The sequence below is a fragment of the Kwoniella europaea genome, chromosome 1 (assembly GCF_036810445.1).
Source record: "Kwoniella europaea PYCC6329 chromosome 1, complete sequence".
Taxonomy (NCBI): Eukaryota; Fungi; Basidiomycota; class Tremellomycetes; order Tremellales; family Cryptococcaceae; genus Kwoniella; species Kwoniella europaea.
Window position 1 is genome coordinate 2,060,820 of NC_089487.1, and position 18,313 is coordinate 2,079,132.

Sequence of the window (18,313 nt, forward strand, 5' to 3'; positions counted from 1 at the left end):
TGTTCATATGAAGGGTTGATAGAAAGTCATATACCTTCCTAAGATGGTATATCGTAAAACATGCATTAAACATGACTCGTTCATCGTATCAGGATTCCCTCTAGTATACGTCGTTATAATACTCGTTTCACCTCGAACCAGCTCTTCAAGTAATGCACGTTCCATGCGCAAAGACTGAATAAGATGACGGTTTGGACTATCGCCCACCATTTGACTCTGGAGTTGGTCGATTCACATGCTGATGGAATGTTTCAAAGGGTTAGTACTTTGTTAGGAATACATGATACAGTTCACCAGAGATCTTGAGCAATACTGTAGACCTGGTGGCAGATTGAACGCAAGATGAAAGGGGAAGAGAACTGTATGAAGGATGATTCAAAGGTGTATACTCACTATTACGATGTACCCTCTCTCTAACCACCAAATAAGCTTGTTCATCCTTAACCAGCTGTAGTCCTGCACTTAGATCGCGCACTTCCTGCTCGACAGGTGCTATTTGCTCTTGGTCGTCTATGTACAGTTGACCATGTACGTTGAAACTATGTCAGATGTTGATATATCAGCGTCCCGAATGTATGTTACACGTCTTTGGGATACGGGATATGAAGGAGTCGATGATGAAGGTGAAGATATTATGTATGTGTTTGATCGAAGGCGGAAAGCCCCATCACCTATGACTCACCTCAATACCTTTCTAGCATAACTGCTCATCTCATTACTAAAGCAGTAAGTAAATTTACCACTCCTATCGGCCGACATGGAGAATGATCCTTGAGGTTTCTTGTGATGCGTGTATATCGTTTTCCCTTGTGGATCAGTCACCTATATGAAAAGGCGCAAGTTCAGCCAGATTCCTTCTCCCCTTTGTGGACCCAACAGCTAGAAGCAGGTGGACGGTGCTCTATGCAATCAAGAAGTGAAGTAGAAATAGAAAGCTCACGTAGAAATCTATATCCAGATGTCCTCCGCCGGTTGACCCTCCTACTTCGTACGTTATCGTTATCTATCAAGGCGAATCATAAATCAGCTCGACGGAAATTCCTGTTGGTGCTGTTCATGCTGTAGAGAGCACGAGAGAGTCACCTACCCTATCCTTAGGCTGTAGACTCTCAAAGTAACATTCCTTCTCTCCTGGATCTATCTCTATCCTGTGTGCGAGGGTAAAGGTGAAAGGAAGGACGAGCAGGAAGAGGTATAGGAAGTTGGTCAGACGGGGAAGCATGGTGAGAGGCAGCAGGAAGCTAGGTCCAGATGATTCTATCGTTGCTTCTCAAATCTGTTGTCGGAGTCTGTGCAAGTGTCGTGTGTGACGAGCAATGGAGACTTTTGAGGCCTATACAGAGTGTACAGAATGATGATGTCGAAGACATATACGAAATGAACGAAGACCAAGCACGTCCAACGTGGCACGCGACGTGGGCTTAGGCACCGATGGTCTGAGGTGATGTTAGGCATGCTGGAAGTGGAGCTAGTAGGTCAGTGCACGCGTTTTTGACGCTCTTTGGGCCTGACGTTTTGGGATTCTACAGTTTGCCATCGAATACCATACAGCTCATATCATAGTGATACTCCATTCTACCTACTTCTCCAAGCTTATATCTCTTTTTTCTCGACCTATACCTTGTGAGTGATCATTCCCAGTCCATATCTGTCAGATCGACCCAATCATCTTGCCGGGAACATCGCACTTCGAGGAAATTTCAAGGATCACAAGCTGACGTCTGTGCTCTTCGATAATATCTAAATCTATAGTTAAACAACTTTCACAATGGCTGAACCTACCGAACCCGTTGGTGCCGTGAGTTGCACAACCTCTTCGAGACTGCAATTCGCATATCTCAGCTCCGTACTGATGAGAGCACCCGAATTGGTATCGTAGGAAGAGCACGACCCTCAATTCGAACCTGTTATCAAGCTTACCGAACAGGTCGAAGCTAAGACTCACGAGGAGGATGAAGAGGTTCTGTTCAAGATGTAAGTGTGTGGTGGCTGGTCTGGTTCTATCATCGAAGTATATAGTGTCACTCCCTTATCTCCCTCCCTGTTGCCCCTCATAAATTTATCTTGGTGGAGTATATACTCATGTCGATGGTGAACTGACTCTTTGTTATTCAGGCGAGCCAAGCTCTTCCGATTCGCCAAAGAATCACTCGAATGGAAAGAACGAGGCACAGGTGATGTTCGACTCCTCAAGCATAAGGAAACCAAGAAAATCAGATTGGTCATGAGACGTGATAAAACTTTGAAAGTCTGTGCGAACCACATCAGTGAGTTGGCCTAACTATCTCAGCCTCGATTGGGAACTAGAATGCTGGGTGAAGCTCATAGTTGATACGCTACTTTAGTCTCATCCGATATGAAACTCTCACCAAATGTCGGTTCCGACAGATCATGGGTATGGAACGTAGCGGCTGATTATGCCGAAGGTGAAGCTTCACCTGAAACTCTGGCTATCCGATTTGGTAATTCCGAGAGTGAGTAGTAGTCCGTTTCACATGATCACACTTGCCTTCTTCGAATCGGTATGTGGTCAGCTGGACAATCCAAGCTGATGGGATGGTTGTTTCAAATCAGATGCAAACCTTTTCAAGACCGCTTTCGAAGATGCTCAAACTGCCAATGCTGGATCCGCCCCTGCCCCTGCTGCTGAGGAGACCAAGGAGGAGGAAACTGCTGCCGCTCCTGCTGCTACTGAGGAAAAGAAGGAAGTTGAACCTGTCAACGTGAGTTTTGCCACAAGCGCACGCAAAGCAAGGATGTGTAACTCATCTTTGATGTGATAATAGGAGACCACCGCTGCTGCTGAGAAGGAAGAACCTAAAGAGGAGAAAGCTGCTGAGTGAGTTGATATGTACAATTTCTTATATCCGACTGTCGAGTCTAAATAGCTCGATCTAACGGTGATTTTTGTTATAGAGATACAACCGAAGCTCCATCAACTCATCAACCAACCTCCGAGACCGCTCCTGCTGCCACTAGCGAAAGCAAAGAAGTTGATGAACTCGCTTCTGAACTCAAGAAGCAAGCTATCGCCGAAAAATCTGAAACTTCCGCTCCTGAACCTGCTGCCGAAGAGGAGAAGAAGGAAGAAGCTGCTGCTACTCCTGCTCCTACTGCTTAATTAGTAGGATGACAATATGAGGGATGAGAGAAGGGGGACATATTCATATTAATCGAAAATAAAGGATGGTACGAATGAATAGCTATGTGATGTATTTACGCTTTTTTTTTCGAAATTGGGATGATATGTGTTTGCCTCAGGATCCTAAAAACGTCTTGGTTGATTGTAATCCTGTCTTCTTGGATGCTTGAGAGCTTTAATGAATGTTAAAAGATCGCGAAGGGCAAGTCTACAATGAAATGAGCTCTTCTCGCTTATCAATGCTTGAGAATATATGGACCGGACATGTGGTGATGAGAAGACCAAATTACAAATCAGAGTGGATAATTTGGTTTGTTGCATATTGAATATTGAGTATCATTATGTACTGGATTGAGTCGAAATATTGATTGATGATTTGGGAAAATCATATATGATATATCATATGTAAGCTGTCCCCCTTCTTTGCTTGCTTGATCATCCTTCACCACCTTATATCCTATTCACCGTCTACAATCCCAATCCTACGAACTTATTGTTGAGGTGGTACTTGAAGTAACAGATTGCCTTCAGCCGCAGGAACGTAACTTACATTCTTGCTTTGAGAGAGTGTAGCGGCTATTGGAAAGGAACAAGAGACAAAAATCATCAGTCATACACTAATCATCATTTTCGGTAAGATTGTTAGTGTGGTTGAGATAGTACGACGGGGGGACATACCAATTTCTCTCGAAGCTTCAATCTTCCTAAATTGTACGAAAGCATCTCCAGCTTTGTTAATAGCTTTTGAGATTGTATTGGCAGCTTCAGCTTCACCTTCAGCTCTGATGACCGCAGCTTGTCTCTCCTGTTCGGCCTTTTCGACTACGAACTTGGCTCGTTCGGCATCTTGTTGGGCGATTTGTTTTTGCTCGACGGCAGTGGTGAATTCTTTACCGAAGCTGTATGGAAAAAGGAAGGAAATTATGAGCTGGGTGTAATGGATGGGTAGATTGAATGGGGATGTCTTTCACTCACGTCATATGTGTCTGTAAAAGAACGAGAGAATATCATATCAGTTGTTGTCTCTGGGATGGCGAGATTATGCAACTGAACTCACGATTGATACGTCTTCCAATTGAATGTTAAATTCCTTGGCTCTGTTTAAGAGGTCATCTCTGATCCTGGCTGATACGATCTCTCGGTTGGTGATGAGTTCGGAGGCTACGACAACAATCACACATATCACTTAATAAATGTCCCTTGTACATATTCTGTGGATTTATCAATGAGATGAGATACGATACTCACCATCGAATTGAGCGACAGTAGCTTTTAGTACTTCGTTACCGATCGAAGGAAGTACACGCTCATCGTAGCTGTGATCATACATCGATTGGATCAGCACTGTTACTGACATTTGATGTCCGACAAGGTGGTATGAATGGGAAGGGAATGATGGAGATTAAGCTCAGACTCACTCTAAACCCAAATTTTGATAGATCTTTGGTAAATGGTTGATATCGGGACGAGACATTACTCTCAATGTTAAAGAGACCATCTGCATATCTTTGTCGTTGATCGACATATCAGCATCTGTGATTCACAGTCATGGAACAAAGAGAGGGAGAGATATGGGATGATATAGTTTGTTGGTTATATCACTCACCTTTCGATCCTGTTGTGGTCGATATATTCCTAGGTTTGATCCTCACGTCATACAAGATGGCTTTTTGCAACCATGGTATAAGGAAATGTGTGCCTTCTCCTGATGCCTATTCAGTCATTGTATGAATATCAGCTACGATCTTCCGGCGAGAGTTATACAGCTGATGAACCCACCTCTGGTCTAACACCTTTGAATCGATCGAACAAGACTGCTCTGTATCCACCTGGTACGTCGTACAATGACGATTGAACGACAGTAGCTCCAATGGCGATAGGAACTGTACCATACACATATATACATCAGTATGAGAATACTATCTTGATCGAGTGAGGTGGTGTTACGAGGACAAAGTATAGATTGGTGAAAGTGGCCATTAATGGCATGCCGATCGGGTTAGGGCAAAGAAGCGAGGACATACCTATCAATCGTGAGATATTCTGAGCGAAAGCCATATTGCTTTATAGATCTATTCCTGTTCTCCTGGGGTTTGGGTAAGTGTGGATGGAGGTGATGGATCCGATACGAGTATAGGTAACGATCTCGAAAACGATAGTATAGATGGAAATTGGAAGCCTACGAAATCGCCTGTTCAGATGATTGACTCTGCCGAAAGGCAGATGGGTACGATCCAGACACGGACATATATGGCATCTCCTTGATTGGGGTTTGTAATCATCATTAGCGTGTGCAAATGCGAATGATGTACTTTTCTAATCTCTATTAGAACTTTATTACAAACTTCTTGGACAGTCCCTTCCTCTGATATTTTGGATTTTCAATCTTCCAAGCTCTCGAGCGAATGAAAACAGTCATTTGTCATCTCATCCAATTTATCCAGCTAACATCGAAGAAAAGTATCACCATAATCACTCATCATCACTTGGTCTAAGTTCAGTCTATACAATGTGGCCATTCACCTCATCCCCCTCCTCTTCCTCTCCAGCCGCACCTGCTCCCACACCTATCGACCCCTCACCTTCTTCGTCAGCTCCTTCAGCTGATAAATGTCCGGTGGACCACTCTACTCGATCAGCATGGCTAGCAGCGCAGGGTTCATCCGATACTCCTCATCCATTCCATCCTTCCTCTTCTGGTTCTTCATCGTCTTCCCAGGGGTTATCTCAAGATAGAGTAATATCATCTATACCTCGTGCCCCTCCTCCCTCTGCCTCTTCTTCCTCTTCGGAAGGAGGAGGAGCAGGACCATCAGGACATAATGTACCGGAGTTGCAGAAGGACAGTGAAGGTAAATGGGTCTATCCATCAGAACAGCAATTTTTCAATGCGATGTTACGCAAGAACCATAATCCTCATGCGCGAGATATGAAGACGGTCGTCCCTATACATAACGCAGTTAATGAACGCGCTTGGGAACAGATATTGCTCTGGGAAAGTAGGGTGGAAGGATCTGAGAAATGTGGTGGACCGAGATTGATTAGTTTTGTGGGGAAACCTAAGGAGAGAAGTCCGAAGGCTTGGATGAAGACTGCTTTGGGGTGAGTGAATCATATCATAAATCATCTATATACGTGAACCTATCAACTCCAGCTCTACTACTATTATTGCCCTCTTGTACATATACTATCTTCTCTCGGAGGCTCAAAATGCTAACTTTTACCTTTTATCAGCTACACCCCACCTTTCGATAGACACGACTGGCTAATCGACCGGTGCGGCACGCAGGTAAGATACGTGATAGATTTTTATACTGGTAAATCAGGTTCGGGTCAGGATGCGTCAAAGATGAGCTTCTATCTAGATGTCAGACCGGCCGTAGATAATTGGGAAGGAATAAAAACTAGAGCTGCAGGTTGGTGGAGTTAGGGTATACCTTTGTGGTGGTTGGAAGTCGGATAGTGATAGATCGAGAGTAGATCATTTTTACATGTTATAATCAACATGATTGGGATGAGCTCAATGATTTTATGAATATCTATACAACTCTCACATTTCAAGATGGACGTTTTAACTCGAATTATCTGTTATCAAACCCCAAGATAACTGAACAATAATGTTAACAACAGAGATGACAACACTAAGATCACAAATTTAAGTTTTTACAAAAAAAAAAAAACAGAGAATTGATGTTGATCATTCCGATCTCAATCCATCGATATACCATACACCCTTACTATCATCTTTCTTCCATTCTGCCCTCATACGTGAATACTCTATGTGTTCAATCACCACTTTCTTCGTGATCTGTCCCACTTGCAGCCCTTCTTTCTCACTAGTCCTGACGATACTGCTTGATAGACCAAAATCCGATTGCGGTTTCACCTTATCTGGTATCTTGATGGTGGGTAATAAAGTGGTGGTACCTATTATCAATTGTGGTAAATCTAAATCTTCCTGATCCGTTGATTCGCTTGGAAATGATATTAGAACACACATGTCTAGTATGGGTAAGGGAGGGTAAGTCTTAGATGTATCTGATGGAGGTGGGGATGAGGGGGTCACAGAGAGGGGCTATATATCATATCCAAAATCTTGGTCAGTATGAAGCTATCTGATAACTGTCTCTGTGAGAGGACATGGAGTAATATGAATGGTATGATAGCGAATATATAAAGCAGATAAATTCACCTGTATCTTATCATCTCCCGAATCCTGGTCCTCGTCCACCTTCTCGTTCCAACTACAATCCCACATTTTCGGTATCTCCTTCGCCTTGATATTATCACTATCACCTTCCAGCTCTCTATATATCCTATACAGTTGTCGATTATAATCCAACCCTCTGCCTGTTGCACCAATCAACGCACTTGAAGCTGCATGACCATCCCCCTCGCCGAAGCTGGTGAAGAAACTCCACAGCCCACCTTCGTCTTTCCAACATCTCTTGAAAGACTTGTTCTGTCTCTTGGCCAGTTTGCGTATTCGATTAACCCGGAATGAAAGTAAGAATAATAAGATGAAGAGCGAAAATGCTAGGAAGCCCAGTCCGATGGAGATTACAGTGGAAGTAGGGATGGTTATGGTTCCTTGTTCCCATTGAGATTTGTCGTTTGCTGCGAATGTCGTCGAAAGGAAGGATAGAAGGAGGAGGGAAGAGGATACCATGGTGGATGTCTGAGAATTGATTGGCTTCATAGGGATTGAATTGGGATCTTGTTGCGTAATCTGTCGTTATACCTTGATAAGATGGTGGTATCTTTGAATTTGTTTGTATTTGTCTTCTTAGTTCGACCCAGCAGATGAATGATGATTGGGGTTGACTCCGTCCATCACCTCGGTTACACAGGCTATTTGACAGATCTATACGGTTGTCCGTCTGATTCCATGTCTCACTGCCATGTCGCAATACAGCAATACAGCGCATTCCCATCTCTCTCCAGATCTCATCTCATAATCTCGTCTCGATCGAATGAATACTCCCTATACCACAGGTCACATGGGACATTGACAGTAGTGAACCACCTCCACTTGCACCGAGTGGCAAATCCATTCCATCCGGATCACCGGGGGTAATGGGATTAAATCAGATAAATCCACACTTCAGGATATTTACAGGCAGGTTCAGGAGAATCGCACGGACATTCGCATTGACCTCCTGTCTCATTGATCAATCATCTTCGGAGTTGCATACTCTTCCTCCGTCAATCACTATCATCACGACCACAACAAACAAACATGGCTCGACCTTACAATCCAAAATACGATTCAGTCCTTGGACCCATGAGAGAGCCTACCCCCCCTCCTACTTCCTCAGAGACAGACCAACAAGCTCATGCATTCCCACACGATGCTTCGTTCCTTGCTCAGTTGGACCCATCCAGAGTAGGTGTGAATGATACAGAGGCTGCTCTCACTCATCTATTCGGAGATGTCGTCGGTCAACCTCAGGAAGATGAGAAACCACAAGGGAATGCCCATGGCGAACATGCACATGCACATGGACATAATCATGGTGAATACACGCCTACGCTAGCTTCTCATGAAGTGTCCACTGTCGTAGAGACACTCCCTGTGCCTACACCACCCACTGGTACCAATGACAATGAGAAATCACTGGATATCGATCCGTCCTTACAAACGCAAGATGACAGTACAGTTACAGGAGCTGGTACTTCCACCCCAGTCAAACGCAAAGCTACCTCTCGAGCCAACATGTTGGCAAGAGGAGGAGCCTGTGAATACTGTAAAAAACGGAAATTGAAATGTTCAGCAGAGGTACCGTCCTGTTCCAATTGTAAGAAGATCGATAAAGAATGTGTGTATTCTCAGAAGAAACAGAGAAGTAAAATCAGAGTATTGGAAGATAGGTTACAAGAACTGGAAAAAAGATTAGATCATCCGACTCCGGCACCATCATCGAATACACACCCAGTCATAGCGACTGTGGAAGGAGAAGGAGGAATGTCAATTGATACTTTCCCAACTTTATCGACATTTGAAATTGACGAACCTGATTTGATGACGTTGGCGGACGCTGCTGCGGGAGATACGGCTGTGGAATTTGATGCTTGGGAAGGTCTCTCTCCTGAGATTTTAGTTAGCGAGATCATAAAGGCGATCACTAGTGGACGTAGTCATGATGCTGGTAATGGTGAAGGAAAGAGTATCGGTGGAAAGATCGTGTCTCACTTGTAAGTGACAAAACCAATCTCTCTCATTAGCTAACACGGGCTCGAAACCACGCAAGCTGACCCAAGCGATTTTCGATGTGTATAGGATACACCTCTATGTCACACCACCTTCCATACCTGATATTCACGCGGCACTCTCCCCCACTGCCCTCGTACGTCGTCTGTCTGACAAAGGTGATCGACCTATTCATCCTTCCCTACTACTCGCCCTCATACCATACCTCTTACCCTTATCATCATCCAAAACCCTTCAGTTGCCCACCTTACCCATCCTTATCCAAACGCACGGGAAAAACCTTATCAATTTGGCTATTACCAATTCCGATCCTCGCGTGATTGACCTGGCCACTGCGTGTGCACTGAGGGCATTCTGGTATCATACCGAATCGAAATTTTTCGAAGGCTGGATGGAATCTTCCCTAGCTATTGGGTGGATACGTTCAGCAGGATTAGATAAATTAGGTTATGTAGGTGAAAGATATACCTCACATCAGCAGATGACACCAGAAAGAGAAGAAAGGTTGGAAAGAGAAAAGAAGTTTAGATTTGCGTTTAGTAAACCCGTTTCGATACCTCCTCCAAAAGATGGAGCGGAATTGGGCGAAAGGATTAATTTGTTGTAAGTACGTTTCTCACGAGGAAATGAAGGATGCCGGCTGACCTGCGTGGTATTTGCTACTTAGCTGGTTTGCTTATATGGTGGATAGAGGCGGATCTTTCGGTGGGTCTTTTTGCATTTCTTTGATAACAAAGGGTCTGTCTCATCCTGATTCCTTTGATCGTCAGCAGGTTGGAGATGGGCATCGTGTGAGTAAAATGTCATGCTTATAATTCATCGTTATGTTTGCCAGTCTAACACACAGCTGATGGAGGCTTTGTTCCTGCCTACATAGCATTCAGTGACGAGGAAGTCACAACACCTTGGCCAAAAGCCGAATATGGCACTGTATGTGGATCATCTATTATCGGATCTGAAGCCTTAGCTAAGTGAATTGTGATTTAGGATGAATCGTTGCTCGATAATCGAACAATACTGGATTTCATGAACCCTTCAATCCCTCAAGATGCCTCTAAAGATTCTCTGGAGACAGCTTCGGTCAAAGCTCTTACTCTCGCCTTCCATGCGCAAAGGTGAGTGACCCATTCCGGACAGGACGTATGGAATGACTAAAGGTCGAAATTTGTTGATTGCTTTTTTCCCCGAATCTAGATTGTTCGATACTCCTCCCAACATTTCAACACCGGATCGTACTTCCCTCTTAATCAGCATCACCAAGGGGTACATATCGACGTATGGGTCAGTCGAACAGACTGTAGCACCTGTTATATGTACCATTGGAGGTTCGAAGAATCAAGTTTGGATTACCCTTTATGCGTGAGTGACTGGTGTTTCCGTTGACAGTCTGATATGCTACCTTAACTGATATTTGAATACAACAGTACGTTGGCTTTCTTACATGCCAGAGAAGAGATTGATACTCCTAAAGGTACTGAGAAGGAATATTTCCTCAAATCAATCGAAGCTATTGGGAAAGTTTTGGATGTGATCAAGATTGTGCAGAATGCAGGTAATGCTGAACTTGGTAGGTTCTATCTATTTCTTCTCAACGAACATAACATAAAAAGGATATTATGAAGGCTGACTCTTTGGACGAATATGTTCGTATGATAACATGTAGAAGGATTGGGTCTACTATCAGCTTTGTTATTCTTCCATCTATGTAGATTAACAGTCAAATATATCGAACGATTCTCTTCAAGTCAGCCTTTAGAATATGGATTGACGAACGAAGAGAACGAAAAAGTGTTGAGTGATCTCAAGGGAATGAGAGTTGGTTTGGAAAATGGTTTGAGAACACTTGTGAGTCTTCTTTTGACACGAATGTGATCTGTATCAAGTGATATTGATATTGGTCTTACAATTTTTTCTCTTCCTTTCTATCGTCTGCATAGGTTAAGAAAACGAGATTTGCAATTGTCGGTTCTCAATTACTTGAGAGTATCGCTCTTGGGTCGGAATTCAAATTGGGTGAATATGAGAGACCTGATAATATCGTTTGAGTAAACGATAACGACGGGAAGGAAGAAGAAGGAATGTAGGATGGTTCAAATCGTTTAACGGGTATGACTCATCAATGGTCACGATGCGCAATCATGATTCATCCGAGCCATTCTTTCTCATTGTATTTCATACATACAGCACGAGTATAACCATCCTCTTAGTGGGAAATGCATCAATTACTGTAACTGGATATTGATGGCTACTTCCCTGTCGTACTCGGTACTAACACTGTACCTACATGGTATATGTAATTGAAATATCACAATGATCTACGCCATCCGTGCTTGTTCACTGGATAAACGTCATGATTACAGTATCTGTCAGTGTCTTCCAAGAAGGGTGAGCACATCAGCATGAGTGTCTACCAAAGGAGGTGGTTGAGCTTAGCACCTCACTATTGAGCACTTGTCAGTGGTGTAAATTATTCACTGAAGTACCCACGCGTGGGAAAATCAATATCGATCTCCCCGCACGGAGCAGAATGTCAAAGCAGTACATTATAAAACAAAGGAGTTAATACTACTTGTAGTGTATTCTCACGGGTATGTATGTCTACGGTATACCTTTGGACGAATGTCATCTAATCTAGTGTATGTGAATAAGAGAATAAGGGATCAAAGGTATATTCGAGTCATGATTACACGCTTCTCTTCTTTTCTTAGGAAATAAGCAAAATAGATGGGAATAATGGAATAGGTAGCTGGTGAGAATATAAAGTTCATTAGCTTCTTTGATAGGGGTAAATACTGTAATGGTCAATAATTGCTCCGGACTGACTTGTTATCGACTTGGAGAGGACAAAGCAAGTGATGATCGTATACTGTGTTGACTTTTGGTATACCATCTTTCCATCTATACCGTATAGTAGATAGCCATCTGTCGAACTATCATGCATAGTGACTTTGAGCTTGTCACTTTACTGGTCATCATTTGCCTATACGGTATTATCCTTCTTCCACAACTACAACCCCCATCACCGTATTTGAACATCTCATCAACCTGTTCATTCACATTTACACGCGTTAACCAGATACAAATTTCAGCAATTGATAGATGCAATGTCGATAGTATCGTTTAATCCCTCCAGGAGCGCCTTACGCTACGTTCTCTTGGTAAGTTGCGCATATTGGAATATCGCAGGATATGTTACAATATCATCGTATTCATCGATATTGACCTGCTGCCAGGTCACACATGGGATATTCAGTATCATCCTCCTAACTCTGGGAGGAATAATATATACCACTCGTCTATTCGTTCCTTCCGCGATGTCATCCATCTTAGCCTATCTGTATATCCCAGCAAGTATATACATCGCACGGTTCAATCCTTCAGTGGGGTTTCTGACGGTAGGTAAAGAAGTGGGATATCTGTTACTTCAAGGGTTATTGATTCTTGGTAAGTCATGTCAGATCAGTATTAAAAGTTCCTATCAATTGTTGATTGCAAATAACCAACCGTTGTTTCCAGGATGATGATGACTGATCTTGGGTTCGGGTGTATTTTGATACTTTAGTACTCGGTATATTATCAGCCCTATCGACCAAAGAAGAGATATGCACCTCGATCAAAGCTGAACCAGGACATTTCGGATATTCTACTCAACCATTTAGATGTCAGGAAAAGCTCGCTTCGGCAATCTTATCGTTTCTCCATCTACTCCTACTTTTATGCTGGTTAGCATTATTATTCATCTCGGTACATAGATATAGGGGACATGAGAAGAGACAAACCGATCCAGATGGATTCGAAATCCCAATTCACCACTTCCTCTCCTCAAAACGCCAATTAGAAGAGGAGGAACGACATGATTTGACACCTATCGAATCACTTACCAACACTACTAAAACTCCCTTCTCACCTTTCTCCCCCGGAATAACCAAAGAACAAGACGGAGACGAAATTTCACTTCATGATTCTAGTCCTACTCGAAGTAATAAACATACTTCCGAACCATGGCGAATCTCTTCGTTACCTTTACCAGATTTGAAATTCCATTTTGATAGTGTTAGAAATTCAGCTAAAAGTAATACTTCTGCTTCCGCCACAGCATCAGGTGGAGGAGGGTTTGGATTCTCATTTTCCAACCCTATTGGAGGCAGTACCAAGAAAACCAGTACGTTGTTACCTACTTTGGAAAGTGCCCGGAATTCAGTAAAGAGCTGGAAGAAAGATGATGATTTAGAATCTATGAGGAGGGATCATAAACGAATCGAATCTTGGAGGATATCACCCATACCTCTTCCGGATTTAAATTTAGGATTCGATACCAAATCTACTAAAACTCAAAATCACCAGGATAGGGATAAGGATAGGCTTTCAGTCAAGAGTGGACTGAGGGGATTGACTTTGGAAGATGCTCGGAATTCCATTCAGAGTCTCAAGAGCAACAGTACGATTGGTGCAAGAGATTCGTTGAAAAGTCAAGTTTCCACAACGATCAAACCTGTTGAAAAAGCATATACTAAATCGGAAAATCATCATCATCTGGAAGTACATTCCCTGAGAGAGACTGGTGGATATAGATCAACATTTCAATTTCGACCTGAATTGGAGACTCACCGAGATTCAATTGAGACTCTTCGAAGGGATCCGAAAAGAATTGAATCATGGAGGATATCTCCTATACCTTTACCTAACATCCGGATGAGTTTCGATCATCAGAAGAAAGAAGCTAAGATCGTTCCACATACGACCGTAGGTACGAATACGGATGGGGATGAAGATGATATTGTTGTTATTCCTGGATTGTCCGATAACAATGAACGAGTACAGCTACGGGATTCAACTGATGTAGATGGCGATTTGAGTCTTGCAGGAGGATTAGGACGGTTGAGTGTAGGGGGAGGTGGAGGAGGGATACATAATAAGCGACTATCAAATGTCAGGAATTCAGCACAGAGTGGATTCAGCTTACAACATGCTAGACAATCTGTGAGGAGTCAAATCGGGGAAGTATTAGAAACTCATGCTGACAATGCGAGTACGAACAGTAAGGATAGACGAGTATCATGGGGTGATAGTTATTCATCGTTGGGTTTTGGTAAATCGACTTTCTCAGTTAATTTTGATGGGACTGGTGGGAGTGGAAGTAAGAGGAATTCAGGAAATCCGTGAGGGGAAGTGAGGTGAGATGAGTAGCGTTTTGATTTAGAAGGGTTAATTCGATCATACATTTCGATGATTTAAACGTGAATGCGAAGTTCATATATCTCATACCTTAATTACACCTTTGATGGCACTTTTATAATGGTCATTGAGAGCGGTTGGTACGTCTTCGCATTTTGGTGTCTACTGATTGTCTAGGAATCTACCTTATCTACTTTGATCTATTTCCACCACTAGTAAGTCGTGAAGCCTGCCCGGTTGAACATCAGCACGATTGATCATTCGTGGATCAGACCTCAAAAAAGGGAAACATGGGACTTACCACCATCAATGACGAGATCGTGACCAGTCATAAAGCTTGAACTCTCGGTTGAACACATCAACACGACCATCTGTCCGATCTCACTGGCATCCGCGAACCTATCCACAGGTGTGTCTTTCCTCCACTTGTCTGCCCATTCCCTACCTTCCCCAGGAGGTGGATCTTTGATCATATCTGTTGCTACGTATCCGGGAGAGATGGAGTTGATCGTTATACCGTATTTGGCCCACTCGCCTGCAAGGGACTGCGACGAGTGGGAATCAGTCAGTATTCAGTATTGTTATGCAAGATACACGTATGTGCGACAGGATCTCGTATAATGTGGAGTAGCTTTGGGGAGTGTTTGTTATAGAGAAGAAGCACATGACTCACCTTACAAGCCATTGTCAACCCTGCTTTCGATACATTATATGCGACTTGCCTCTGAGGATTCATATTGACTATACCCGATATACTAGATACGCATAATATTCTTTTGTTCAGATTGACTCGCTCTCCCGCAGGTGGTTTACCGGGATCCTCGGAAGATTGCACGGAGGTACTCATACCTAACCAGTGTCGAACGAATCCACGGCATAAGGTGATAGGGGCGTAAAGGTTGGTTTTCATGATCCAGTCAAGCTCGGCTGAATAGAGAATTTACACATCAGTAGGAATACAGAAAATATTCGTATCATGATACAGCCTGGATATTGGATGATGATGACTCACAATCACTCATATCTATACAATCTCTCCACAGACTGACCCCTACAACACACCATGTCAACTATACACGACCACAAGCAGACTATGGGTACAGTGCAGCTTGAATCACTCACCGGCATTGGGTACAACGATATCTACTTCTCCCACCTCCTTACTAGCCAAATCTATCACCTCGTTGACTCTCGTTGTATCTTCACCTGGACAGTGGTAGACATGAATAGAGACTTTGTATTCTTCTGTTAACTTCTTGACTACCTCCTGTGGATCTTTAGAGGTATAGGTTATAATGATCGTTGCTCCGGCTACATTGATCGAAGTCACGATTCAGCCCAACTGTTCGCTCTTATACTCGACAGAATATGGATGTTCCAATCATGCACTCACCCCTTGCAAATGCGGTGGTGATGGCTAGACCTATCCCCCGACCACCTCCGGTTATGAACACGATCTTCCCATTGTAATCCAGTGTGACGGGCATCTCGATAAGTGTTAAGCGTGCGAACTTTCTAGGTGGCTCTGAAGAGCAATATCAGATCGTTGGTGTGGTTATCGTATGAGGAAATGGACAAGTACAATAAATACACCTCCCATATTTTGTTATAACAACTCGTCCAGGTGGACGTATGATCGCGAACTCACTTCCGGCCAAAACGGACCGTTTCTCCCGTTCACCGCGATGCAACACATGATTTTGCCGGGGACAGATACAGACGACCCAAGAGTGAGCAGACATCGATAGATTCATTCAAGATACGTGTATAATAGCTACATATATAATATCAATCTTATTTACTTCTTCTGACTTCTTCCAACCTGCATACTGAGTTCAACAAACCAGATTAGATGGCATCTTTAATCTTTTGTAACAAACCCTTCTTCTCTCCGTGTTCTTGAGATACGGAAGTACCTTCTTGACCTTCTTTACCTTCTAATTGGTTAGTGACACCGTGAGCTACACCGGGGTGAGAAGAGGTTCCTTCAGGTTTAGAACCGATCTCTTGACCTGCCGATTTGGCTCTGGCAACTGGGTTGTCTTCCGATGGGTTGGTACCTTCTCTACCGGTGAGAGCGGTGTTACCACCTGGTCCAGAGGTGTTACCCTTGAATGGTCCGTTGTCATCGGCATAAGCGCCAAGGACTCCACCAGCACCGGCCTTTCGATCTCGTCCTACGAAGTCTTTGTCGGATGTACCGAGCTATATCAAAGCATAAGGAATTAATGAGCATGAGAAGGCTAGGAAGGCATTCAAGGCTACACTTACAACTCCACCAGCACCGCTGGTTCTGGAAAGGTTCCCAGCACCGTGTTCACCGGTACCTTCGGATCCAGTGGGCACGTCCGAGCCAGTTACTCCTGAACCGTGGTGTCTGTCGGAGTCAAATCGGTCGGTACCTGCTGCACCGGAGGTAACAGGTCCACCAGCACCAGTTCGTTCGTAGAGAGCCGAGTCTTGTCCAACGTTACCAACTCGGTCGGTGGCACCACCCTGATGACATCGCATGCTCATCAGTATGTGATGTCAACTATGGTAAAAGTGGATGAGGAGTTAAGACTTACAGTGTGAGAACCGGTCAAACCAGAACCATGTTGGTGGGTAGTAAGATCAGATCCGGTACCGTGGTGGTGTCCTTGTCCTTGACCTGAGGCATGGGTACCAGCTGAGATACCGGCTCCACCAGCAGTTCCGCCTGATCCTAGTCCAGATCCTGTAGATGGGTAATCTACACCTCGGTTCTCATAGGTTCCTACTCCTGAAGTACCGGTCAACCCTGATCCAGTTCCAGTTCCAGTGTGATGAGATCCATGAGATCCAGAATGTTTATTGGCTTCGTATTCTGCGCCAGCAATTCCAGCTCCTGCTGCACCAGCTGCCCCGGCACCGGTGTGGTGGTGGGATCCAGTACCAGTAAATCCAGAGCCAGTTCCAGTACCGAAACCGGTCTCACCGACTCTTGAAGGGTTCTGTTCATGAGATCTTAAACCTTCACCAGAGTTGATATCTCTCTCATTTCCTGTTCCAGTCGATGATTTACCGATCAAATCACTTCCCGTACCGATTTCATGATGACCAGTTCCGCTGGCACCTTTTAATCCGTGGTTGCCGTGATTGTGTTCTCGGTGGAATGGGTTTCCTTCACCTCGGTCTTCTTCAAATGGTTCTCGACCGGTGGTACCGGGTTGACCGCTATGTATTGTATATACGTCAGCTTGAGTCCAAACCGGCTAAATCTGAAGATGGATTTAGATGCCTAAATTCGACTTACGAAGTGAAAGTGTGTTGAATTTTGTCTTCGAGGTTTTGTAAGTGTGACATTGTTATTGCTGTTGTGTTATTTGTTCTTAGAGAAGAGAGGAGAATAAGACTATGCACTTGAAGGGGAATGGGCTATATATACCTTGTCTAGATGGTGAAATCATTCGTCAGGTGTTTTCTATAACGAGGAATGACGTTACTACATCTCAAACCGTGCGATGACGATCTTACAACTCAAGGCACACATCATGCAGAGGTATGACGCTATATCACCTCAACTCGTAGGAACTAAGGGGAAAGAGTGCACAGTCATCTGTCCAGTGCGTTCCAGATTGTCTGTCACCAGGGCACACAAGACCATAAGGTCATGTGTTCTTGACCGATGTAAGAGTGACCATGCTGTATGCTGTATATAGCTCTGACGTCAAAGCACCACTTCTGCATGATCATATGTGACGTTGTCGATCCGGGGTCTCCAAGTATCAAGTATCGATGACAACCAAGTGCATCGCACGTGGAGA

At 43.8% G+C, this 18,313-nt stretch overlaps 9 protein-coding genes across 9 annotated transcripts; 4 read left to right on the plus strand and 5 right to left on the minus strand.

Annotated features, from left to right (window-relative positions):
* Positions 1-113: 113 nt before the first annotated feature.
* V865_000774 (uncharacterized protein) lies at positions 114-1,222 on the minus strand (the record flags this gene model as incomplete). Its single annotated transcript, XM_066224602.1, has 5 exons — positions 114-238; positions 394-539; positions 683-822; positions 941-1,003; positions 1,088-1,222. 5 exons carry the CDS (start codon positions 1,220-1,222, stop codon positions 114-116), a joined length of 609 nt encoding a protein of 202 aa, XP_066080699.1.
* Positions 1,223-1,768: 546 nt separating this feature from the next.
* V865_000775 (uncharacterized protein) lies at positions 1,769-3,121 on the plus strand (the record flags this gene model as incomplete). Its single annotated transcript, XM_066224603.1, has 7 exons — positions 1,769-1,798; positions 1,880-1,974; positions 2,116-2,267; positions 2,346-2,474; positions 2,575-2,723; positions 2,787-2,839; positions 2,917-3,121. The coding sequence occupies 7 exons, from the start codon at positions 1,769-1,771 to the stop codon at positions 3,119-3,121; spliced, it is 813 nt and encodes a 270-aa protein (XP_066080700.1).
* A 511-nt stretch (positions 3,122-3,632) lies between these two features.
* V865_000776 (uncharacterized protein) lies at positions 3,633-5,200 on the minus strand (the record flags this gene model as incomplete). The annotated part of the gene is made up of 9 exons (XM_066224604.1): positions 3,633-3,718; positions 3,821-4,041; positions 4,118-4,128; positions 4,200-4,303; positions 4,391-4,458; positions 4,561-4,648; positions 4,749-4,854; positions 4,922-5,025; positions 5,167-5,200. The coding sequence occupies 9 exons, from the start codon at positions 5,198-5,200 to the stop codon at positions 3,633-3,635; spliced, it is 822 nt and encodes a 273-aa protein (XP_066080701.1).
* A 451-nt stretch (positions 5,201-5,651) lies between these two features.
* V865_000777 (uncharacterized protein) lies at positions 5,652-6,572 on the plus strand (the record flags this gene model as incomplete). The annotated part of the gene is made up of 2 exons (XM_066224605.1): positions 5,652-6,244; positions 6,377-6,572. 2 exons carry the CDS (start codon positions 5,652-5,654, stop codon positions 6,570-6,572), a joined length of 789 nt encoding a protein of 262 aa, XP_066080702.1.
* A 267-nt stretch (positions 6,573-6,839) lies between these two features.
* V865_000778 (uncharacterized protein) lies at positions 6,840-7,811 on the minus strand (the record flags this gene model as incomplete). The annotated part of the gene is made up of 2 exons (XM_066224606.1): positions 6,840-7,217; positions 7,335-7,811. 2 exons carry the CDS (start codon positions 7,809-7,811, stop codon positions 6,840-6,842), a joined length of 855 nt encoding a protein of 284 aa, XP_066080703.1.
* A 570-nt stretch (positions 7,812-8,381) lies between these two features.
* V865_000779 (uncharacterized protein) lies at positions 8,382-11,398 on the plus strand (the record flags this gene model as incomplete). Its single annotated transcript, XM_066224607.1, has 10 exons — positions 8,382-9,337; positions 9,423-9,956; positions 10,021-10,058; positions 10,127-10,144; positions 10,231-10,283; positions 10,341-10,468; positions 10,548-10,712; positions 10,778-10,920; positions 11,017-11,198; positions 11,291-11,398. 10 exons carry the CDS (start codon positions 8,382-8,384, stop codon positions 11,396-11,398), a joined length of 2,325 nt encoding a protein of 774 aa, XP_066080704.1.
* A 1,269-nt stretch (positions 11,399-12,667) lies between these two features.
* V865_000780 (uncharacterized protein) lies at positions 12,668-14,516 on the plus strand (the record flags this gene model as incomplete). The annotated part of the gene is made up of 2 exons (XM_066224608.1): positions 12,668-12,797; positions 12,916-14,516. 2 exons carry the CDS (start codon positions 12,668-12,670, stop codon positions 14,514-14,516), a joined length of 1,731 nt encoding a protein of 576 aa, XP_066080705.1.
* Positions 14,517-14,740: 224 nt separating this feature from the next.
* V865_000781 (uncharacterized protein) lies at positions 14,741-16,015 on the minus strand (the record flags this gene model as incomplete). Its single annotated transcript, XM_066224609.1, has 6 exons — positions 14,741-14,757; positions 14,830-15,073; positions 15,202-15,455; positions 15,541-15,579; positions 15,651-15,839; positions 15,922-16,015. The coding sequence occupies 6 exons, from the start codon at positions 16,013-16,015 to the stop codon at positions 14,741-14,743; spliced, it is 837 nt and encodes a 278-aa protein (XP_066080706.1).
* Positions 16,016-16,376: 361 nt separating this feature from the next.
* On the minus strand, positions 16,377-17,852 carry V865_000782 (uncharacterized protein; the record flags this gene model as incomplete). Its single annotated transcript, XM_066224610.1, has 4 exons — positions 16,377-16,733; positions 16,800-17,024; positions 17,096-17,723; positions 17,803-17,852. 4 exons carry the CDS (start codon positions 17,850-17,852, stop codon positions 16,377-16,379), a joined length of 1,260 nt encoding a protein of 419 aa, XP_066080707.1.
* Positions 17,853-18,313: the final 461 nt, after the last annotated feature.